The 19,106-nt window shown below is 33.0% G+C and overlaps 2 protein-coding genes and 1 long non-coding RNA gene across 3 annotated transcripts; 1 reads left to right on the forward strand and 2 right to left on the reverse strand.

Moving 5' to 3' along the window:
* Window positions 1–2,039: 2,039 nt before the first annotated feature.
* MMT (methionine S-methyltransferase) lies at window positions 2,040–8,781 on the reverse strand. Its single transcript, XM_047320187.2, has 12 exons — window positions 8,415–8,781; window positions 8,134–8,327; window positions 7,852–8,058; window positions 7,101–7,196; window positions 6,468–6,656; window positions 5,987–6,175; window positions 5,658–5,894; window positions 5,185–5,319; window positions 4,042–4,362; window positions 3,745–3,924; window positions 2,623–3,591; window positions 2,040–2,502 (listed from the first exon to the last, which is right to left on the reverse strand). Exons 1-12 carry the CDS (start codon window positions 8,644–8,646, stop codon window positions 2,179–2,181), a joined length of 3,273 nt encoding a protein of 1,090 aa, XP_047176143.1. The 5' UTR covers window positions 8,647–8,781; the 3' UTR covers window positions 2,040–2,178.
* A 5,869-nt stretch (window positions 8,782–14,650) lies between these two features.
* Window positions 14,651–15,999, reverse strand: LOC124843443 (uncharacterized). Its single transcript, XM_047320190.2, has 2 exons — window positions 15,716–15,999; window positions 14,651–15,189 (listed from the first exon to the last, which is right to left on the reverse strand). Exons 1-2 carry the CDS (start codon window positions 15,786–15,788, stop codon window positions 14,948–14,950), a joined length of 315 nt encoding a protein of 104 aa, XP_047176146.1. The 5' UTR covers window positions 15,789–15,999; the 3' UTR covers window positions 14,651–14,947.
* Window positions 16,000–18,265: 2,266 nt separating this feature from the next.
* Window positions 18,266–19,034, forward strand: LOC148198877 (uncharacterized). Its single transcript, XR_015786773.1, has 2 exons — window positions 18,266–18,638; window positions 18,762–19,034. It is a non-coding gene; the product is annotated as an uncharacterized LOC148198877 (long non-coding RNA).
* The last annotated feature ends 72 nt before the right edge of the window (window positions 19,035–19,106 follow it).

Consider the following 19,106-nt stretch of genomic DNA (forward strand, 5'->3'; position numbering starts at 1 on the left):
AGATCAGCCAGCTTAGGCTTGCCCTATTTCTGGTCCACCAAAGTCAAGTCAAGTCGGTCCAGCTCGACACCCGAAAAAGGGTTAGAAGATTGAACTCGTCCCAAATCGCCTAGGATAAGTTGTATTTGATTTTTTGTATACTCTTATAGTAAAGTGTTGTGAGGTTTGGGTTAAATTCTAATTTTGGAGAGTGTATGTGTACTTGGGTGCCAAAAGGCATAGGATAGTAGTCTATGTGTTGTACAAATCTTCACATAGTGTTATTCTCTAATTATCATTAGATAGTGGTGTTGTGGTTTTTTTCTAGTTTTGAAGTTTTCACGTTATACTTTTGTGTTCATTGTGTTGATTTAATTTCTTTGTTAGTAAGGTAATTCTTGGAGGTAAAGATGATAATGTTTTTAATGGTTGTGTGTTTTCTGACAAGGTGAATGCAATGGAACTCACATTTTTTACGATTTGTGTGTGGTAGATGTGCATTGTGGCTAATGCTTTTCAACAAGGCAGGTGAAGGATGAAGGTCTGACAGATTTCGGCAAGTGCGAGGGTTGAGCTTATGGTGGCTCGCATGTGCAATCAGCGGCGATAATGTTTTGCATGGCTCATTCATTCTTTTCTCTAGTGGTATTGCATTGCCGACGAGTGTGTGCAGAGGAAGAGCGATTCGTTGCTCGATGACTACATGAAGGTATGATGATGGTTGTATGGTTAAGATGTTATTGGGTTTTGTGTGTTTACTGGATTTGCTTGAGGAAGAAGGAGATGACATGACAACTCTTGGTTGGTCAGATATAAGAATGGAGGATTGTGACAACTCTTGGTGCTTGCGCAATGTTTGATCTGTCCATGTATACTAATTATGGTAATATGCATCTCCCCATTGACAAATTGGATGGGAGTAATTATGCAACTCGGCGTTACACATTGGGTTTTGGCTTACTTAGAGACTTATATTACTCTTAGTGATGCTTCTCGTTGGTTGAAAATTGATACTCAATTATGCATGGTTATCAAATCCATCATTCAATCATCTATAAAGCAATTGTTTTGTACCTACGAAACATGTTCAAAAGTTTGGGAGCAAACCCAATTATTATACACTAATGACACTCAACATCTTTATGGTGTTTGTCGCGATCTTCTTGATGTTGTAGATCACTAATGACATGGCCCCATGGCTGAATATTTAGGAAAATTTAATTCTCTTCTTCATGACTTTAATGAGTTACTACCTTTATTGTATACTCCTACTTAAGAACTAAAGCAACAATCCAAGTTCTTCGTGTTACTAGCTCTACAAGGATTGTCTAATGACTATTCTCATGTTTGATATTAGATTTTGTGGTATTCTCTTATTCCAAATTTTAGTTCTACTTGTTCCACCCTCTCACGTGTACAAATAAACAAATTGATGATACATTAGCTTTCGCTGATAATTCCTCTACTTTGGTATTTCAATGTGGTGAGTGCAATCCCCTCACAAGCTAGGAAAATGGTATTACAAGTGTGAGCATTTTCATAAACTTGGTCACAAGATTGATCGATGTTATGTCTTCTTACATGGTTGTCCTCATCACTTTGTTGTAGTGGTCCAACATGACCATCCTTCACCACCATCAAATTTGCAACAATTTGTTTCGAGTTTGTCAAATTTATCTAATTTGTCTTGTGAGTTACAACAATTAGGAAAACATAGTCGTCTCGTGTTTCACAACATATTTTGTCTTTGTTTGTTTTAGTTGATTATGATATTTGTAAACCCAATCATATTAAGCCCACTTTCGAACTTTATTACTTTATTATTTTTATTAATGATTATCCACTATATACTTGGTTTTTTTTTATGAAAAATCATTATGAAAGATTTTCTATTTTTCAATCATTTTACAATGAAGTTCAAAATCAATTTGAGATTTATATTCGAACTTTGAGTAGCGTTAAAGATCATGAGTATCTTTCTCATTTGTTTAAACATTTTATAGCTTCTCTTAACATTCCACATCAAACTTATTGTGTTTATACATCTCAACAAAATGGAATAGCCAGCAGAAGAATAGACATTTTATTGAAACCACTTGTACAATTTTAACTCATGCGTATGTCCCGATTTTTGAATAGACAAAAAGAATAACGTGAACCGAGGCCGAATATTTAATAACGTATACCAATGACAGAAGTTTAACCCAGTGCGACTTCTCTAAATTTTAGAATGCAGTCCAAAGCTTTTTTGAAATCATTTTCTTCAAGCGCAATATTGAACCGACAATATCCAGGAATTCCAGTCCATGACCCGCTATTGATGCATAATCCAGTGGCCTTGAGAATGACAGTCCTAATATTACAGTCGTCGAGTTTAACTTCCTCAGTGGCACTTCCATGGTCTCCTTCGCCTTTTGGTGAAAGTTTCAGCTTAATAGTCTTGTTGAGATAGGCAGAGGGCTTGGCCACAACAGACACACCAGCACACGATTCAAGCACATCCCACCCACTTTTCTCAAGAACCTAGGGTAATAATCGCCAAGAACATATTTAGCAATCTTTGAACAAAAAAGACAGGATTCTACCACATGAAGAAACAGATCATAAAATTCAAGCAAAAAAAAGTTCGCATTCCTATATTACCTGTTTCAAGAGCTTGGATCTAGTTCTCAATATCTCGGTGTGTTCAACTATAGCATCTGATAGGTCTGATGGCTTTTGCTCTCTGAGCTCGAGCAATTTTTTTGTAGCGTATCTAACAGTAGTATGAGGTTTGCTTAATCCTGGATAACTGTAAAATGTGTCAACCAAAACAGGCTGGTTTAGAATAAGAAAGCCAAATCTGAGAACACCATTTAGCATCTTCAGAGACAGTCCTCCAAGAAGAGACACACAAAACGATGGCTTGATTGAAGAATCCAGCTTAGACAAACATCCCTCTATATCCCAGCCACCCCAGCCTTCAGAGTCAAATTCCAAACCAGAGGCTGCAGTATCAATTATAACTCTTGCACCAAATCTAGCACAGGTGCTTAAAATTTCTACCATCTCATTGTTGCTATAAATCAAGCCAGTTGGATTGACTGTAGGACCAGAAATATACACCCATGGGTTTTTCACGGTTCCAAGGATTCCAGTGAGTGTCTTTTTAGTGAACTTAAAACCTACATTGACATCTGTAGGTGCTGTCACTATGTCAGCTTTCAAAAATCTTGCAGAAGAAACATAATTCCCATTTGATCCAGCTGGAAAACAGAGGGTGCCACCTTCGTTGATGCAGCAGAGGACCAGCTTGTTGAAAAGAGCTTTCGAACTGTCGGCGTATATAAACTCGGTGCCGTTATCTGTTGGAAAACCATAGCTGCTCTTGACAAATCTTTTGATGCTTGATGTGACATCAATTTCAGACTCAGACATGTTTTGTCTAGCAAAACTTTCAAAAATAGCCGCCTTAACAGGAGATGGAACAGGCAAGAAGATTTGATCGACGTCCATGTGAATCACGGACCCATTCTCTACTCGATCAATAGATAACTCAGCGTTTTTAAGGACCAACGAGGCTGAACTAGCAAATCCTATCATATCAACTGACTTGACGTTCTCACAGTTTCTCTGAAAAGGACAGGATTTAGTGTTGAAGTGATAAGAAAACTTAATATGGAATTGACTAATTTATGAACTGACAACTGCAAGTCCTAAATACAGAAGAGACTCAAAACACAATTTTCAGTTTGAATGAGGGAAGAGACAAAGCAAGAGACAGACCTTAGCAGGCGCATGCCGGCCAGCAAGCTGAAAAGCAAGAAGCTCGTGAAAGATACAGCCATAATAGTACTGACTAATTAATGCAGTATTGCCCTCCAGTAATTCAACGGTTTTGGACAGGGCGTTAAAGAGGGATTCTTCTTCGGAAATGACGAAAGCTACTTCTAAATCAGGATAAACCTATAAAACATGAACTTATGTCGGTGCTATCAATAAGAAATTGATGATGTCGAGCCAAAACACAAGTCTACCACTTGGACCTAGTGAGCCAAGTTAACAGGGAATAGGGAATATTACCTTATTCTTTACTAGTCCACATATAATTGCTGCATGAGAAGGCAGAGGAGTTCCTGAAAGATACTTCAGGACCCCATTCGATCCAGGAATGCTGGATAGCTCAAAGTGATCTGATATGTCCAAGAAAAGACGAGATCCAATGTCTCGTGTTGTATCTAAAAGGTGCACAAAAGCTGAACTAGTAACAGCCTCAAAATGAGCAATCCCAGTCACCACCACTTTAGGTTTCAATTTCTTTATTAGTTCTATCATTAAGTCCGATTGCCGGGGAGCTTCAATTACCATAATGGTATCATCTGAAGAGTGTATAGCTCCTGTGCTCTATCAGAAAGATAAAAATTGTTATGAAAAAATGCAATAATTAAACCAAATCCTTATCAATTGATGAAAACAAAAAAATCATTTGACATATTTTCAATGTAAGGAATCCTCAAGGTTTTAGAAGGTCACACTACCAATAGTAAAAAGTTTTACAACTGGATCCATGTCTTTCAAGATCACATTACAGTTTTAAAGTTACAACAAAGAAAAAGAAGGGCACGACGAAGACAGTAAAATGACATCAAGTAATAAAGCTGAATACAGCAAATCCTACTCTACTTTAAAAAAAGGTGAATAATGAGATGCAACGAACCGTTAATAATTCAGAAAATATTAGATCATCATCTAAAATTGCTTAAATGGCAGCAAGTTAATTTATTCTGATAGAAGAAAAATATGTATGAAGCGGCTACAGATGTCAGAATTATAGCTTACAATACATCTGTCTAAGCTATCCTTCTGAAAATCGGTCTAAATGGAACCATGGCACAATTTGGATCCGTACGTGGATACATGGACTATATTGCCAATGCAAAGATTTTCCCACTCAAACAAGCCAATGCCCCCCTCCGCAAGGGGCGCCTTTTAAGAAGTTATTTAATCAGGACAAAATTTTATGGAAAAGTCAAACATGCATGAGGTTGCGTTTCTTTCAAAGACGTGTTCCTCAACAAAGGAACTTTTTCTAGAAATGATTCTTGATTTAGAAAATTTTTCACAGCAAGGACAACAACGGTTGTATTTCAACACATTGGGATAATAATACGGAAATAACAAAATGTCAATCAAGTTCAAAAATACTAAGGCATGTCTATTCCATACCTCAAGTGCCGAAGATGTTAACCACAGCCTTGGCAAATGCCGAGTCAGATGTTCATCAACAACTGCAAGGCGGGGTGAGAACAAGCGAAGAGCATTCTCAATTGCTGCAGTCCTTGAAGGAAAAATGACAACATTCTTGCACAAGATTGAAAAAGAAGTCAATACTGTATTACATTTTTATTTTTAATAAACAATACTGTGTACTGCATTCTTCGGACCAAACATATATACTATAGGACATGCAGTTCCCAATTACCGACTCAAGTATAAGTGTTCACACGTGATAAAAAAACGGAACAGCTTAAGGAAAGAACTAAATTTTTGTAGTTTTCATTAGAGACGAGATATCTACAAATAACAATAGAGGTTAGTATACAGTTGTAATCTAATGAGGCAACATCTCAGACTAAATGTGTCTATGTATATGCATGCAACAGTAAGCCTATATAATTAACATAGCACTCTATTCTTACATCGGCAGTGAGTGGAATATGATGATAAGTCTTCAAAAACCCAGCAATAAGATTGCGGAAATGTATGCTTCCGGCAGGTGGCTCATATGGAAAAAAAGAATTACTTTTTAGTGTGCTTGCAAGATAAGCGAGGAATGGAATCTTCTCATCAGCAACAGAATCTTCCTCAAAAGACAAATCTAAGGAGCTGCTGATCTCTTGAAATCCATGTTTTAGAAAATCAAAAATAACCTTCACCTATCAATATAAAAATGGCATTGTGCTTCAAATTTCCTCCAGGGCAATCAATATTCTTGTAGTGAATTAGCATGCTTTCCTGAAGTACGCACCTGATTAGGGCGACGAAGTTCACAACTGTACACTGATAAAGCATGAGAAATGCTGCCACCAGACTTTCCATAAGCCCACGCAGTTCGTGCGCAAATCGGCTGATCCCCAGAAAGTCCCATGAAAAACTCAAAACGGTGTGGGCTATTCTTCTCAATCTCAACTAAGGCTGCAATATCTGTGTCACCAGCCTTTACCAATACGTCTCAATAAGATAATACTTCCATTGGAGAAATGACATCTAGTAAAGCATGTACCAATCCCGCAAAAAATGACTAGTTGTAGCTTTGTAAAAAGTTTGGCTCAAAGTAATTTTAGCTCAATGGAAAATTTTCAAATCGATTGATGTTTTCGGTTTTCAATGAAACAATAATATTTTTATTTCTAAAATGTGCCCAACTTAATTTCTCAAATATTTATTATTGTTCGTTTGAATAAACTTCGAAGTGCAATTATTATGGGGTAGAGGGAGTAATTCCTAACCTGAATGATTTTAGTTTGCCAAAGCTTTGTAATGCGAAAACCCCGACGCTCAAACAATCGTTCGCAAACCCCATGACCTGGGCGGCCCCCCATATTAAAGATCATAATTCCAGTTGGTTTGATTACTGCTATCCCCTCCTCAACTGCCCTAGCAATTAAACCTAAGCCAAATTGGTCCTCCATAAATCCCTAGACGCAACAAAAGACGAAATAAAAGTGAGAATGATGCATTCTTGTTATAAGCCGCTAATACATGAACTCGAAGCATTTCTGAAGTGCCAACAGATCACTGTCGTGAGCTGAATTAGGGACAACTTTTGTGGGTAAAAGATGTCTAAAGAAAAAGGAGATCCTTGTAGCTTCACATATAGGAATTGTTAGATGAGTATGAAGTAATAGTTTACGTCAGCTATCACTATAACATTTACATAAAAGTTGCTCTGAGGTAACTATCATATCTAGGTAGGTAGATAGTTAAAGAAAGCAATGTCAACAACAACAAAAATCTATTCTGTTTACCCTTTATTTTGGGAATGGGGAAGCTCAGATCTGGCGTTCCGCATGATGACATGCAGGACATGAATGACATTCCAAGTAAATAGCAGGTGACCAATAAAAAAGGATCTTATTTACCTGAAGAGCACAATAATTACTCAATGAATGAAGGAATTCCTCGCTTGCATTTTCTGTTATCACCTTTGACATTGCATCTGGATTTGGATTAAGAATCTGCAGGGAGTCAACCAATATTAGTCAAATGATGATGCCTAGACATCCTGGGATACATTAAATTCATTGCTACCAAACTCGTGAAGAACTAGTTGCCAAAGTCTATATCATTCATAGCAGGTCCATAATCAAGGTTCATATCGATATTCCAGGAAGTAAGGAGCAGGAATCCAACCTTCGCAATTGTTATGAGCGAAATATTGAATAATTTAGTTTATAAAGTTCTGGAAAAAGCTACAGTACAATCGAAGACCTTCTCTTTCAATACAACTATCAACCATTTTTACGGCTTCTAGAAAAACAGTAAAATAACTAGATAAGCCATGAAACCAAGGTTTCAAATCAAACACCATGATTATTACTTTGGTACATAGAAAATAAAGGTAAAAAGCATCCGAAGTTCAATCCATGATCTATTAAAAAAATTAGCCTTGTAAGGTTAAAAATATCAGTCTTGTATCCCAGCTTTTGCCAAAACTTTTTGAAAATCCTACAAAGTAAATCCTACCCTTGTGGAGTTTGAGGCCATTTGGGTTTAAGAAAACATCCATGAGCTTTCATTTACAGATCAAGATTGAGAGATGGGTGGTTGCATCTTAATGAAAGTTGGACAATGCATATAATGTGCGTGTACAGGTAATGGTTGTGGAATGACCTGAGGTATGCATCCGACAATTCTTTCAAGTTGAATGTCGTTTTCCCTGCAATATGATAAAAGATCAGATTCGTGGAACTCTACCCTGTCCAGCAAAGTTTTCTTCTCCCGGTCGTAGACGGGCTGGCCATTTTCATCCAAAGCATTCAAATATAAGTTTATCCAGGAGATCTTGACCGCTCTAGGATTGATATCAAGGCCATAGACCTGCAGAAATTAGCAGCAAGTGTTGTGGGATAGAGTGATGAAGAGTTAGGAGATGAGAAGAGTGATGAAGGAAACCTTGGAAGGCAACCACTTCTCGGCAATGGCAATAGAAATCCACCCATTTCCGCAACCTAACTCGGCAATAGTCCTCTCCTTGAAAATGGAGTCTGGATGTCTATTAATCCCTTCATAAAAAGTGAAGGACCAGTCTTCGGGGAGAAAAATGCTAGGAATGACCATCGTAGTCAGTTTGTTTCGGCCCTGATGGCCTGCAATGCAACCAACGCATTAGTTTAGTAATCTATAAGAATAACAATGAATGACAACAATAATAGGTAAAGGAAAAATATAAATACCCTCGTATTGACCCAAGGAAACATCTTCGATGCGAAAATGGTAGGTTTGAAAGCATTGATCGCAGGAGTCCTTGGTGGGAAAACGCTTCTGAAGGTGGGAAAGAAAGATCCGAGCCTGAGAACGGGTCTCGGTATTCTCTAGGCGCTCCAGCAGCGATCGCAATGAGGCGTAGGCAGCGTCGCTAGATTGCTTGCACTGCACCAGGAACTCATCAACCGTCTCCCAACTCATTTTCCTAGTGAATTGAACAAACAATCCAGAGAGGAATTGAACAAAACAAACCAATGAAAAGTTGAAAAGTAAAGAGAGAGGAATGACTTATGAAATGAGTTAGTTAGAGGGAGACGTGCCGAGAGAGATTCTCACACTCACACTCATCATCCACTGCTACGACCTTTTCTTTTCTATTAATAATAGCCTGAGAAGATTATTAAAACCACGTGTTATTTATCCACCAATTACAAAAATTCAATCAAATGTAGCTGAAGATAGTAGTTGAAATTGGTGTGTCAAAAATTAGACATTTGCTTCTGGCAAAACATATATAAATTGATTTCTTTAATTTCTTTTTAATCTAAGCACATGGACGATCAATTCAAGATTTTGATCGTTTTGTCTCATTAGTTGTTCGGGCACTAATTAGGCATTTAAGATTAGAAATGAATATATGCCTCTTCAGGCAGGAATATTCCGGCAGTTTAGAGAGGAAGCCGCAAAAAGTCATCATATGGTTGAAATTGTGCAAATTTGTTATATATTTTTAATTTATGAATGATAATTAGATACAATGACAAATGAACTTTCATTAATTTAATCAATAGCTTTGAAATCTAAAAATATATATATATGAATACCTTGTTGTTGCTTTATTTCAACATGCTTCCTCTGGTTAATTGGACCTTTTGATATGGAAGCTTCATTATCCCCCTTGCCATGAAATTTAGCATATATATATTATAGGACTTGTCATACATGTTATATAGTGTATATTTTTATTAAATGTGTTCATCTCTTCACCGTTTTTGAATTAATGCACCCTTGTAATGTTTTGCCACTCTATTTTGTATTGATGATAATATGGCTTTTCAAAAAACAACTGGGATTTTCACTTAGCGTTCATTTGGTTGAGGAAAAAAATAGAGTAGACGAAAATAAAAAAGTGAAAAATGAAACGAAAAATAAAAGTGTTTAGATAAATGGTGAATAATATAATGATAATGATATGAATGTGAGTAATGCAATAGAAAGTAGTGGTGGAACCCAATAACTTAAAAACGTCTTCTCCGTATCTCCCTCGTGCCTCCTTTCTTAGTGTCTTTTCCTTTACTTAAAAAAAATATTCTTAGAATTGTTCTTGCTAAGGTATATTTGTTGTTTTGTCCATTTCAAGCATTGTCTCGTTTAATAGTGGAATAGTGATTCATCTCTAGCTAAGTTAATAGTCGCTAGCCCATTCAGTGTAGTGCTTAATAAGCAATTTGGTTGATTACAATCAGCATTTACTCGGTATTTAAACTCACTGCATAGTTGCACTTATTCGGATAAAATATTATTGGTGTTTTGGCATAGGATCTAATATTGGTTAAATCTTGTTTAATTTCATTAATCAATATGGAATAATCTTATTTTTCTTTGTTGTGTATCATATATGTATATTAATTATTAACGAGCCTTATGAAATTGATAAGTGAGGTCTTAGTAAGTAGTTTAGTGGGTACATTCCAGAAGAAATAGATACTCCATCCTGACAAATATAAGCAAAAAAAAGTATTGTTGAGTCAACTTCTTTTAAATCATTTTAATTTCTACACTTTACTTCCTAAATATACCACCATAAGCTAATTTATGTCCATTATCAGAGTATGATGCTTATGCTCCATCCATATTGCATTTGATCCATCCTATTACATGGGGAGTCCATTCCACTTGAATAATCTTCATATATGCTTTCCTTGGCCTGCAAACAACCGAAAATGTCTTAATAATTTTGAATTCATCAATAGTAGAATGCATGCTACATGTAGTCAAAATAAAAAAGATTCAAAGCAGTGAAATTTCTGCTTTGATATGCTGGTATTGAGTTTGCTATCCCTCATACTTAAATCTCCTCTCTTTCTCCTTCTCTCTCTCCCTCTCTCCCCCTCTCCCCCTCTCCCTCTCCCCCCCCCCCCCCCCCCCCCCCCATTAAAATATCAAGGATGATGGATCGCGTGTCTCTATGTGTGGTGGAATTGAAATTGAAAGCTTAAATTGATTTTTACTAATAAATAATAGGCGTGGTAATTAATGTTGAAATTGGATGAAATTAAGAGATATGATGTCTAGTATGGAACCTAAGTTCAAGCTATTACTAAATCTGCTGGTCTCTCTTCGGCGAAAGAATGGTCTATTCGTCATTGAACGCCATGTCCCTGTCATCTGCTGTCCACTTAGGGATGAAAAAAAAATTTACGCTCACAGATAAAATATGCAACATGCGAATATTTATTAATTGAAGGTGATAGACCGTGGATATTTATTCGTTTCTAAAGGATGCGTTATTCGATATCCGAAAAATATAATAATAAAAATTTAATTTATATTTTTTAAAATTAAATTGTTTTTAGGTAAATTAGTTCTTGTATGAAAATCTCAGTGTTCTTATTTTTTTATTTGTCTTAATTGGGTCATATTTTTTGTAAAAATACTCTAATCGATCTCAAACAGCGTTAAATTAAAGTCACGTGGCGCAGAGAGAATGTGCTGATGTGTGTTCCTCATTTACATTGAGCGTTTTTTTTAATAAAATTCATACAAAAATAATATAGATAAATAATTAACTATTATACATCAATCGATTAAACAAACTTTTTAAGTATATGTTTTCTTTTTAATTTTCTGAGCTTTTCTTTAAAAATAAATTTATATAAATAAAAAATATACAAAATACCGACTGTAATAATATTATTTTATCATAAGACAAAACATTACATCTTATTAAAGATTTATTTTAGTACTTTTAATATAATATTGTTAAATTATTTCATTTTATAAAACTTAATCTTAAATCAGGTTGGGTTAAAAAAACTTAATAGAAGTAAAAGTAATTTTTGTTAAAAAGTTGATATGATTAAATATTTATAAAGTCTTAAAATTCTCTGGTTAATTTATGATTTTTTTATATGTTGATTATTTTATTTTAATAATATTAAAAAAATATATTAAGATAATATATTAATTTAATTAATAATTCAATTTAATTATATTTTGTAGTCATTATTTTGAACTAAATTATTTTAAATTTAGTTTTTTAATTTTAAAATTTTTATAAAATTATGTTTATTTTAATTGAATATTAATATACAAAATTGTTTATATTATATAAAAATAATAACTTATTTAATATTGTTTTAGATGAGAGAAAACATTTCTTTTTAAACTAAAATATGTTTATTATATTTTAGTTTTCATAACTAAAAATAAGTCTTATATACAATTTTTAAAATTTTTTTTGTCAAAATAAATTCATAAAAACATTTAAACACAAAGAAAATTAAAAAAAAATATGTATTTTTACAATTCTATCCCAATATAAATAATTTTTAGACTTATAAAAGATAACTTATTTTAATATTTTTTTTTAAAATATTTTATTTTTAAATTTAAATAAATTCAACATATATGTTATATTTTTAACTTTTCAAAAGTAATAAAATTATATATCTAATTATTACAATCAAAAATTATTTTAAATAGTTTTTTATAAAAATTAATATTTATGTATTTATATTTAAAGAAAAAAGATAATATTAAAATATTATGTAAAACTTGAAAATTAAAATATTAAATAAAAATTATCAAATAAATAAAATAAATAATTAAAAATAAACTAATTTAATTCTGAAGAATAACTCTGTTCTAACTCACCTTATATCGTGTAGGTGGTGAAACTTAAAAAAAAAAGTCTTCTATAAAATAAATAAAAAATAAATAAAACTTGGTTTTAAAAATATTAAATAAAGGGAAGTAAATAATGCCACATCACCATTGTTTATTTAATCAAAACACTCCACATAAATGAGAAACACACATCAACACATTCTCTATGCACCACGTGACCTTAATTTAACGCCGTCTAAGACCAGTTAATGGTTAGGGTAAAATGTGTTCATTTTTACAAAAAATATGACCTAATGAGACATATGAAAAAATGAGGACCGAACTGAGATTTTTATATAAAAATGAGGATCAAGGGAGGGGTTAAACCTTTTTTTTATTACTCTTAAAAAAGGAAAATTTTAAAAAAAATGACTTAAGATTCCTTTCCAATCTTTTTTTTTATTAAAAAGTGTTACATTATTTCTTACCTAACCCTAAGGGAGAGCTTTTTTCTGGCTTAAGGGAGAGTTTTTTTTTTCTTCCTTATGGATCAACTTGCATTGCAGGGAGTAGGCTTCATTCCCTCTTCCTCTCTCTCTTGGTTTTGATTGGGGTTTTGTTCTGATTTGGGATTTGAAATTAGAGCCTTATTTGTTCTCTGATTTTGGGGTTTCTTTTGTACGTTTTAATTCGCATTTTAGGAATTCATTTCTTAATTTCTTCTTTGTTGATTGGTGACGCGATTTTAGGGTTAGGATTCAAATGGATGTTTTGAGTTTTTCTGGATTTTAGTTCGTTGATGCAGATTTGATTTTTGCATGAAAGAGAATACCCTAGTGGTTGTCGCGGCTTGGAGATTTTTGTGATTGTGTTTTGTTTTTGGAATTTGGGTTTAGGGTTTTATTTGTGTTCTCCTTGACACTCTTTATCTCTCTATTTCATACATTGATAGGTACTTGTGGGTTAATCCTATGACTAAATTGAGACTTCACTGACTAGGTGTTTACTCTTGATATCTTTTTTTTCTTTTTCAAAAGTTGTTCAATATTTGTTCTCTTTAACTTGCTTAAAAATTACATTGTGCCCTTTTAATATGTAGCAAATATATTAAATTTTCTCTTTAACTTGTAATTTAATTTATACCTTATTTAAAAATTCATAAAATATATTTTTTAAATATTCACATGTTGAAAACGGGTATCCAACGAGTACTCGCGGTTTGAAAAATTCGCATGTTTTTTTATGCAGGTATCCAGCGGGTCGGGTTGCATGTACAATTTTTGCATACGGGTCGAGTTGCGTGTAGGCACTATTCATGTCCGACCCGACCCATTGACATCCCTATGTCCACTGTTGTTTGTAGTTGTTCGTTGTTGTCTGTTACCGTTAGACACTGTTTGCCATTGAATTTTGTCCTCCTACGCCTCAGTCCATTGTCACATGTTGTCCAAACACAGTGTTGTCCTAGGTGCATGTGTCTCATGCGTCTTTCTGTGGTCGAAATCTTCTTGGACCACCACAATCTAACTCATTAGAGCTTTCTGAACCCGCTTATGCCCTCTGCTATTTGTTCTGGGAGCATTTGGTGTGTCTTTAATGTTAATCTCGACTTCTCTTACTTGAATTCTTACTATATCCGTCATACGACAAAAAATATTCCAATATCAAAGTCAACAAAGATTTGGTTAGCGCAACAATAAATGTTTAATAAATTCAATTACTTACCTCATTATCTCAAACTTAGATTTATAGATTTCAGAATGAATTTAGATTACCAACAATCTAATCACGACCCAATTGGTAATGATCATACTTTGGTGTAAGCTAATTACTATCAAGCTTAATTATTGTTTAAGGATGACCCCTCATAGGGTCCTACTTGTTTGATCTTTGCCCTACTTTGGTTTATTCCTTTCAAGTTGATATTAGAGCTCTCAATCTTGGGAGTCCTTCCGCATTTCTTCTTTATTGCTTAGTTATGGTTGATTTTAAGATTGCCTGAACTATACCCATTCCCTTTAAATATTGGGGTTGGTTGAAGTGAATCCAACTTGTGGTTTTATTGTTGCTGCTGCATCGTCTACAGGAGTTGTTGCCAAAGTTTTTGCTGAAGCCAACACCGAACCTTTTGCCGGTACAGTTACAGAGCTTCCACCATTGTCATCGCCAAAATTGTTGCTACTGTTGCCAAAAATTGTTGCTCACTCAAGTTATGATCTTCATGGGGTATCGACAAGCACTTCCTTGGAGATAGAAGTATCTTACTCAAAGAAGCTCATCTTTATCTCAAAGAAAGTATGTTTTTGATATTTCTAAAGAAATAATATTGTAAGACCACTAGAGTTTCAATAGAATAAAAAAAAAAGTTCAAACTGGATACTCACATCAAATAATTTTTTTATTAATTGACATCAACTAAAACGAATATATATGATTTACAAATAAGTATATAAGAATAAAATATAAACCTGCTTCATCTTGCACATGTCAAGTGAGAAGACAAGAATTGAACCCTAAATCTCTCGGGCTAAACCAGGAGACTACCAAACTGGTGACAAGCAAATGCCTCATTTTAACTTTTCAAAATGACCCATGCAAGATTTGAATGATAAAAGATCACAGCCTTGTTGACATGAAAATGAAGTTTTCTATAAAGAAGGAGTGGGATAAATTGTCAATCCCGCATACCAAGTTCCACCTCAAGTTCATCATCTTCTTCAAACAGCTTCAGAAGACGAGCATGCTGCTCTTCTCTCTTCTTCCTTTGCCATAATTTGAAAAGAAAAACACAGAATGCTATGACAGTCACCATTCCAAGGCATATAATAACTATCCTGAGCCCCACAGAGCTTCTTGAAGCATGATGATTCACATCTTCATTCTCATTTTTGGCATCTGAAGGGTTGTTGTCTAGGCCTTCAAGGACACAAAATTTTCATAAGCCACCGATATTAGAGGCAGGGGACTCTCCTGCTTTCTTGTAAGAAATTAAAATAGATCAATGGATTAAAAGAATTTGTTCACAGGTATATGATACATAAAGTTACAAATGTAGTAACACAGGGCAAAGGCTAAATTGCTAGATTTAACTAACTTGTAAAAGGGGGAATTTCAAGAGCTGTTAATATTTTATTCTCATGTCCTCTACCATACGCAGCCAGCTATCCAAAATGAACGGCAAGGATTCCTAATCAGCGTAACACCAGAGATAATTTCCTTGGCAAAACCTAATTACTATCTGCACTTTACCTCGGTAGCTTTGTTCACAGTGATAACCAAACGATGCAAATTATCAGAATATCCACATAGAACACTTGTTCTCTTTCATTTTATTGCACAGAAAACCCTATAAATCATAAATTGTTCTATACTCTCAAATCAGCGTTCATAGAATTCTCTCCTAACAGCAAGACGCAAATTCAAGGAAAAGAGAAAGAGATACCCGAAAGGAGTTGCAGATGCAGAGAAATCAAGGCCAGGAGAAATGGGTTTCGTAGAGATCTTCGGAATAGCATCGTGACTCACTTCTGTTCTCCTCTCTCTGCGCCGCTCTCTCTCTCAACAAATCTAGTTGAGACGTAACTTCAACTATTTCAATTTTCACAACTGCGATCCAACATCAGACCGTCAGCTAAGTTAATTTCCCTTTACCTTCTCTACTTTACTACCTGTACCTAGTTTTTTAACCTCCATGAATTATGTAATTTATCTTTACATATACCAGTACCACCATTAGCAATGCTTTCTGTGTTACGTTATTTTATAAATGAGTGCTAAAAAAATATTTTTATTTATAATGAATACGAAAGATATTTTTGTTTTTATTTCATTTTACAAATAAATTATAATTATAATTATAATTCGTATTCGTTTTTTAAGAATTTGTTGTATATTTGATAGAAAAAAAATTATTAATTTCTTAAGATATTAAATCTATTTAAAATATTTACTTATTTCAGCAAATGTTTTTGCAATAATGATTGCTATGAACAATAGTTAATTGAAGAGACAATATAAACATAATAATAACATTATCCATTATAATATGTTTGGACATGTACAATTAGAGTTCAAAATGCAATTTGATGCACTGGTATTCAATTCAAAACAATAAAGAATTTAAATAAATGAAAAAAATAATATATATATATATATATATATATATATATATATATATATATATATATATATATATATATATATATATATATAAGTATGGGTGGTAGACATTTTGTAGTTGGAATGAGTGCAGGAAATCCTTTCAAATAAAAACTTTTGATTCCGCTTAGACTCCTTTGATTGGGATTGGAAGTGAAGTCACTGGATATTATTTTCATCAAATATCCTAGGATACTGTCTAAATGATTCAACCTTGAACTTGACCCTACCTCAGTGGAAGTTGTTAAGTTAGAGAAGATGTTAACGAGTTTTGTAAAATAAATCACTAAAGAGTTATAATTTTAATTTATATTAACTTATAATTTTAATCTTTATTCATTTTAAAATAATTTATATAGAATATAACATTGGCGTATGCTTTAAACTATCAAGTTTGTGTTTGTTTTTAACATTTTAGTGATAAGAATGATACAAAGGAGAGTTGGACATATGTTCGTATATGTGGATTTGTGAAAAAATTAGAAACATAAATGTGGAATAAAAGTGAGTTATTTCCTCTTATATGTGTTGGAAGAAAAATATCGAAAGCTACATAATATAAAAATATTTTATGAATATATGGTTGGTTTTTTCTTTCCTAATGCATGGTAGTATCTAGAGTTGTCAAAACGGGTAATCTAACTCGATCCGACCCGCTCACCACGGATTGGTCACTTAATGAGTCAATCCAACCCAGTTTATTTATTAGCAAGCTGAAAAAATTCGAACCCGGCTTGACCCACTAGGGTTGGTGGGTTAAACAGTTAACTATAAGTTTTTTTAAAATAATAAAATTATAATTTTTTTAATTCAAATTTAAATAAATTTCATTCTGAAATGTATTAAACTCCAAAGACAATTCAAAATAAAAAAATATCATACAATAATCTAAAAATAAGCACAAAAGACGAACAAATAAGTTTTTAATATTAATAATTTTTGTATCACTTGTCCATTTATAATATTAGAGACTTGAATATATAAATCTATAATATTTTTCTCTCTTGAAACATTTTTTTTATCCCATCTACAATATAATAAAAAATGCTAACTAATAATAAATAATTAAATTAAATTAAGTGGGTTGGTAAGTCAATCTGGCTCACCATGGATTCAACACGTGTGAGCCGGATTATAAGTGAGCTAGGTTGAAAACTAACCCACATAAAAAAAATTACATGTTTTTTTTCAAATCCAATCCAGTTAATGCCAAGCAAAATCGATTCTCTTCAACTTTGGAGTCTTACTTATTTTGTAGAAAATTTAATTATCCACTTTGTAGAATTAGTTCTATGTTTATTTTATATTGTTTTAAGGGCTAAATATATTTTTGTCCTTTAACTTTAAGTGAAAATTAAAATTAGTCTCTCATCAAAATTTTGAATTATTTTAGTCATTTTAAACAAATTTTGTTAAGTTTAATTAAAGTTTTAAATGCATTTCTCAATTAACATTAAAGAAAAAATGCGTTAAATAATATAAATAACTCAAATGATATACTAAAATACGTTTAAAAAGTTAAATAAATTTAATAAAGTTTGGTTAAAATAACTAAATATACACATTTCTAGAGTTGATGGACTAAATTGGATCAAATTTTCAAAAAAGAATTAATTCCAATTTTCACTTAATAAAAACATATATAATCCCAATCAAAATCCATATTAGTTTATACATGATTGATTTTATAACAACTTAATGTTTTCTTACTTGACCTTTTAACTATATTATATTATAAAATATTTTTTATAAAAGTACAGTTCAAAATTGTTTTAAAGTTTTGACTAAGAAAAGGAAATGATAAAGAGAAAAAAAACTAATGAATTTCAAAAAATTTCTTTGACTAAAATATCTTAAGAAACCATTGCTTGAGATGTCATTCAAAGAAAAAGATACCAAATATCTTATGTTCTTTTCTTTATATTATATAGATGATATGATATGTAAGGATTATGATTGGAAATTCTTTTATCGTCTTTTCTTGATAAAGAGGCGAAACATAATCAAGATGCTTCCTAACCAGGATTTTATGGTTCAGGAACAGAGTTTGAGATTTAGGATTTAGAATTAGAGATTGAGATTTGGATTAGGATTCATGATTCATGGTTCAAGCAATTCAAGGATCGGAACTCAAGGATTGCAGGAATCAAAAATCAAGAATAAAAAATCAGAAAACAGGGTTGCAGCAGCTTTCGGTGTTGTTAAAGGTTTACTGGATCATTTTAGATAAAATATTATCTCGTCATTTGTTTTCTTTTGAGGTCTTGAGTTGAATGCTTTGAATCTAAATAAACTTAATATTGGTATACTGAAACAAACTCATGATGCAGGTCTCGGAACCCTAAGTGGTGGACCACTCCTTGAGCCAAACATTCAAAGCGCTAGACGGAACAATTTATGTGAGTGAGAATCTCTTAATTTTTGTTTCTGCTGCTGTTGGTTTAGATTAATGTCTCAAGACAGGCTTTTGAACGCTTTTCCTATTGATTGATCATAGCTTAGATGGATATTGATCAATGTGTCGATATAGTTTCAATTTAACTTAGTTCATCCATCCTATTAATAAACTCACTGAAAATCTACTAAGAAGTCTTCCATTTGCATTCGAATATTTAATCTCACTGAAAATCTACTAAGAAGTCTTCCATTTGCATTCGAATATTTAATCTCACTGA

Source organism: Vigna umbellata, chromosome 5, assembly GCF_029865625.1.
Source record: "Vigna umbellata cultivar VRB3 chromosome 5, Vumbellata_1.0, whole genome shotgun sequence".
Taxonomy (NCBI): domain Eukaryota; kingdom Viridiplantae; phylum Streptophyta; class Magnoliopsida; order Fabales; family Fabaceae; genus Vigna; species Vigna umbellata.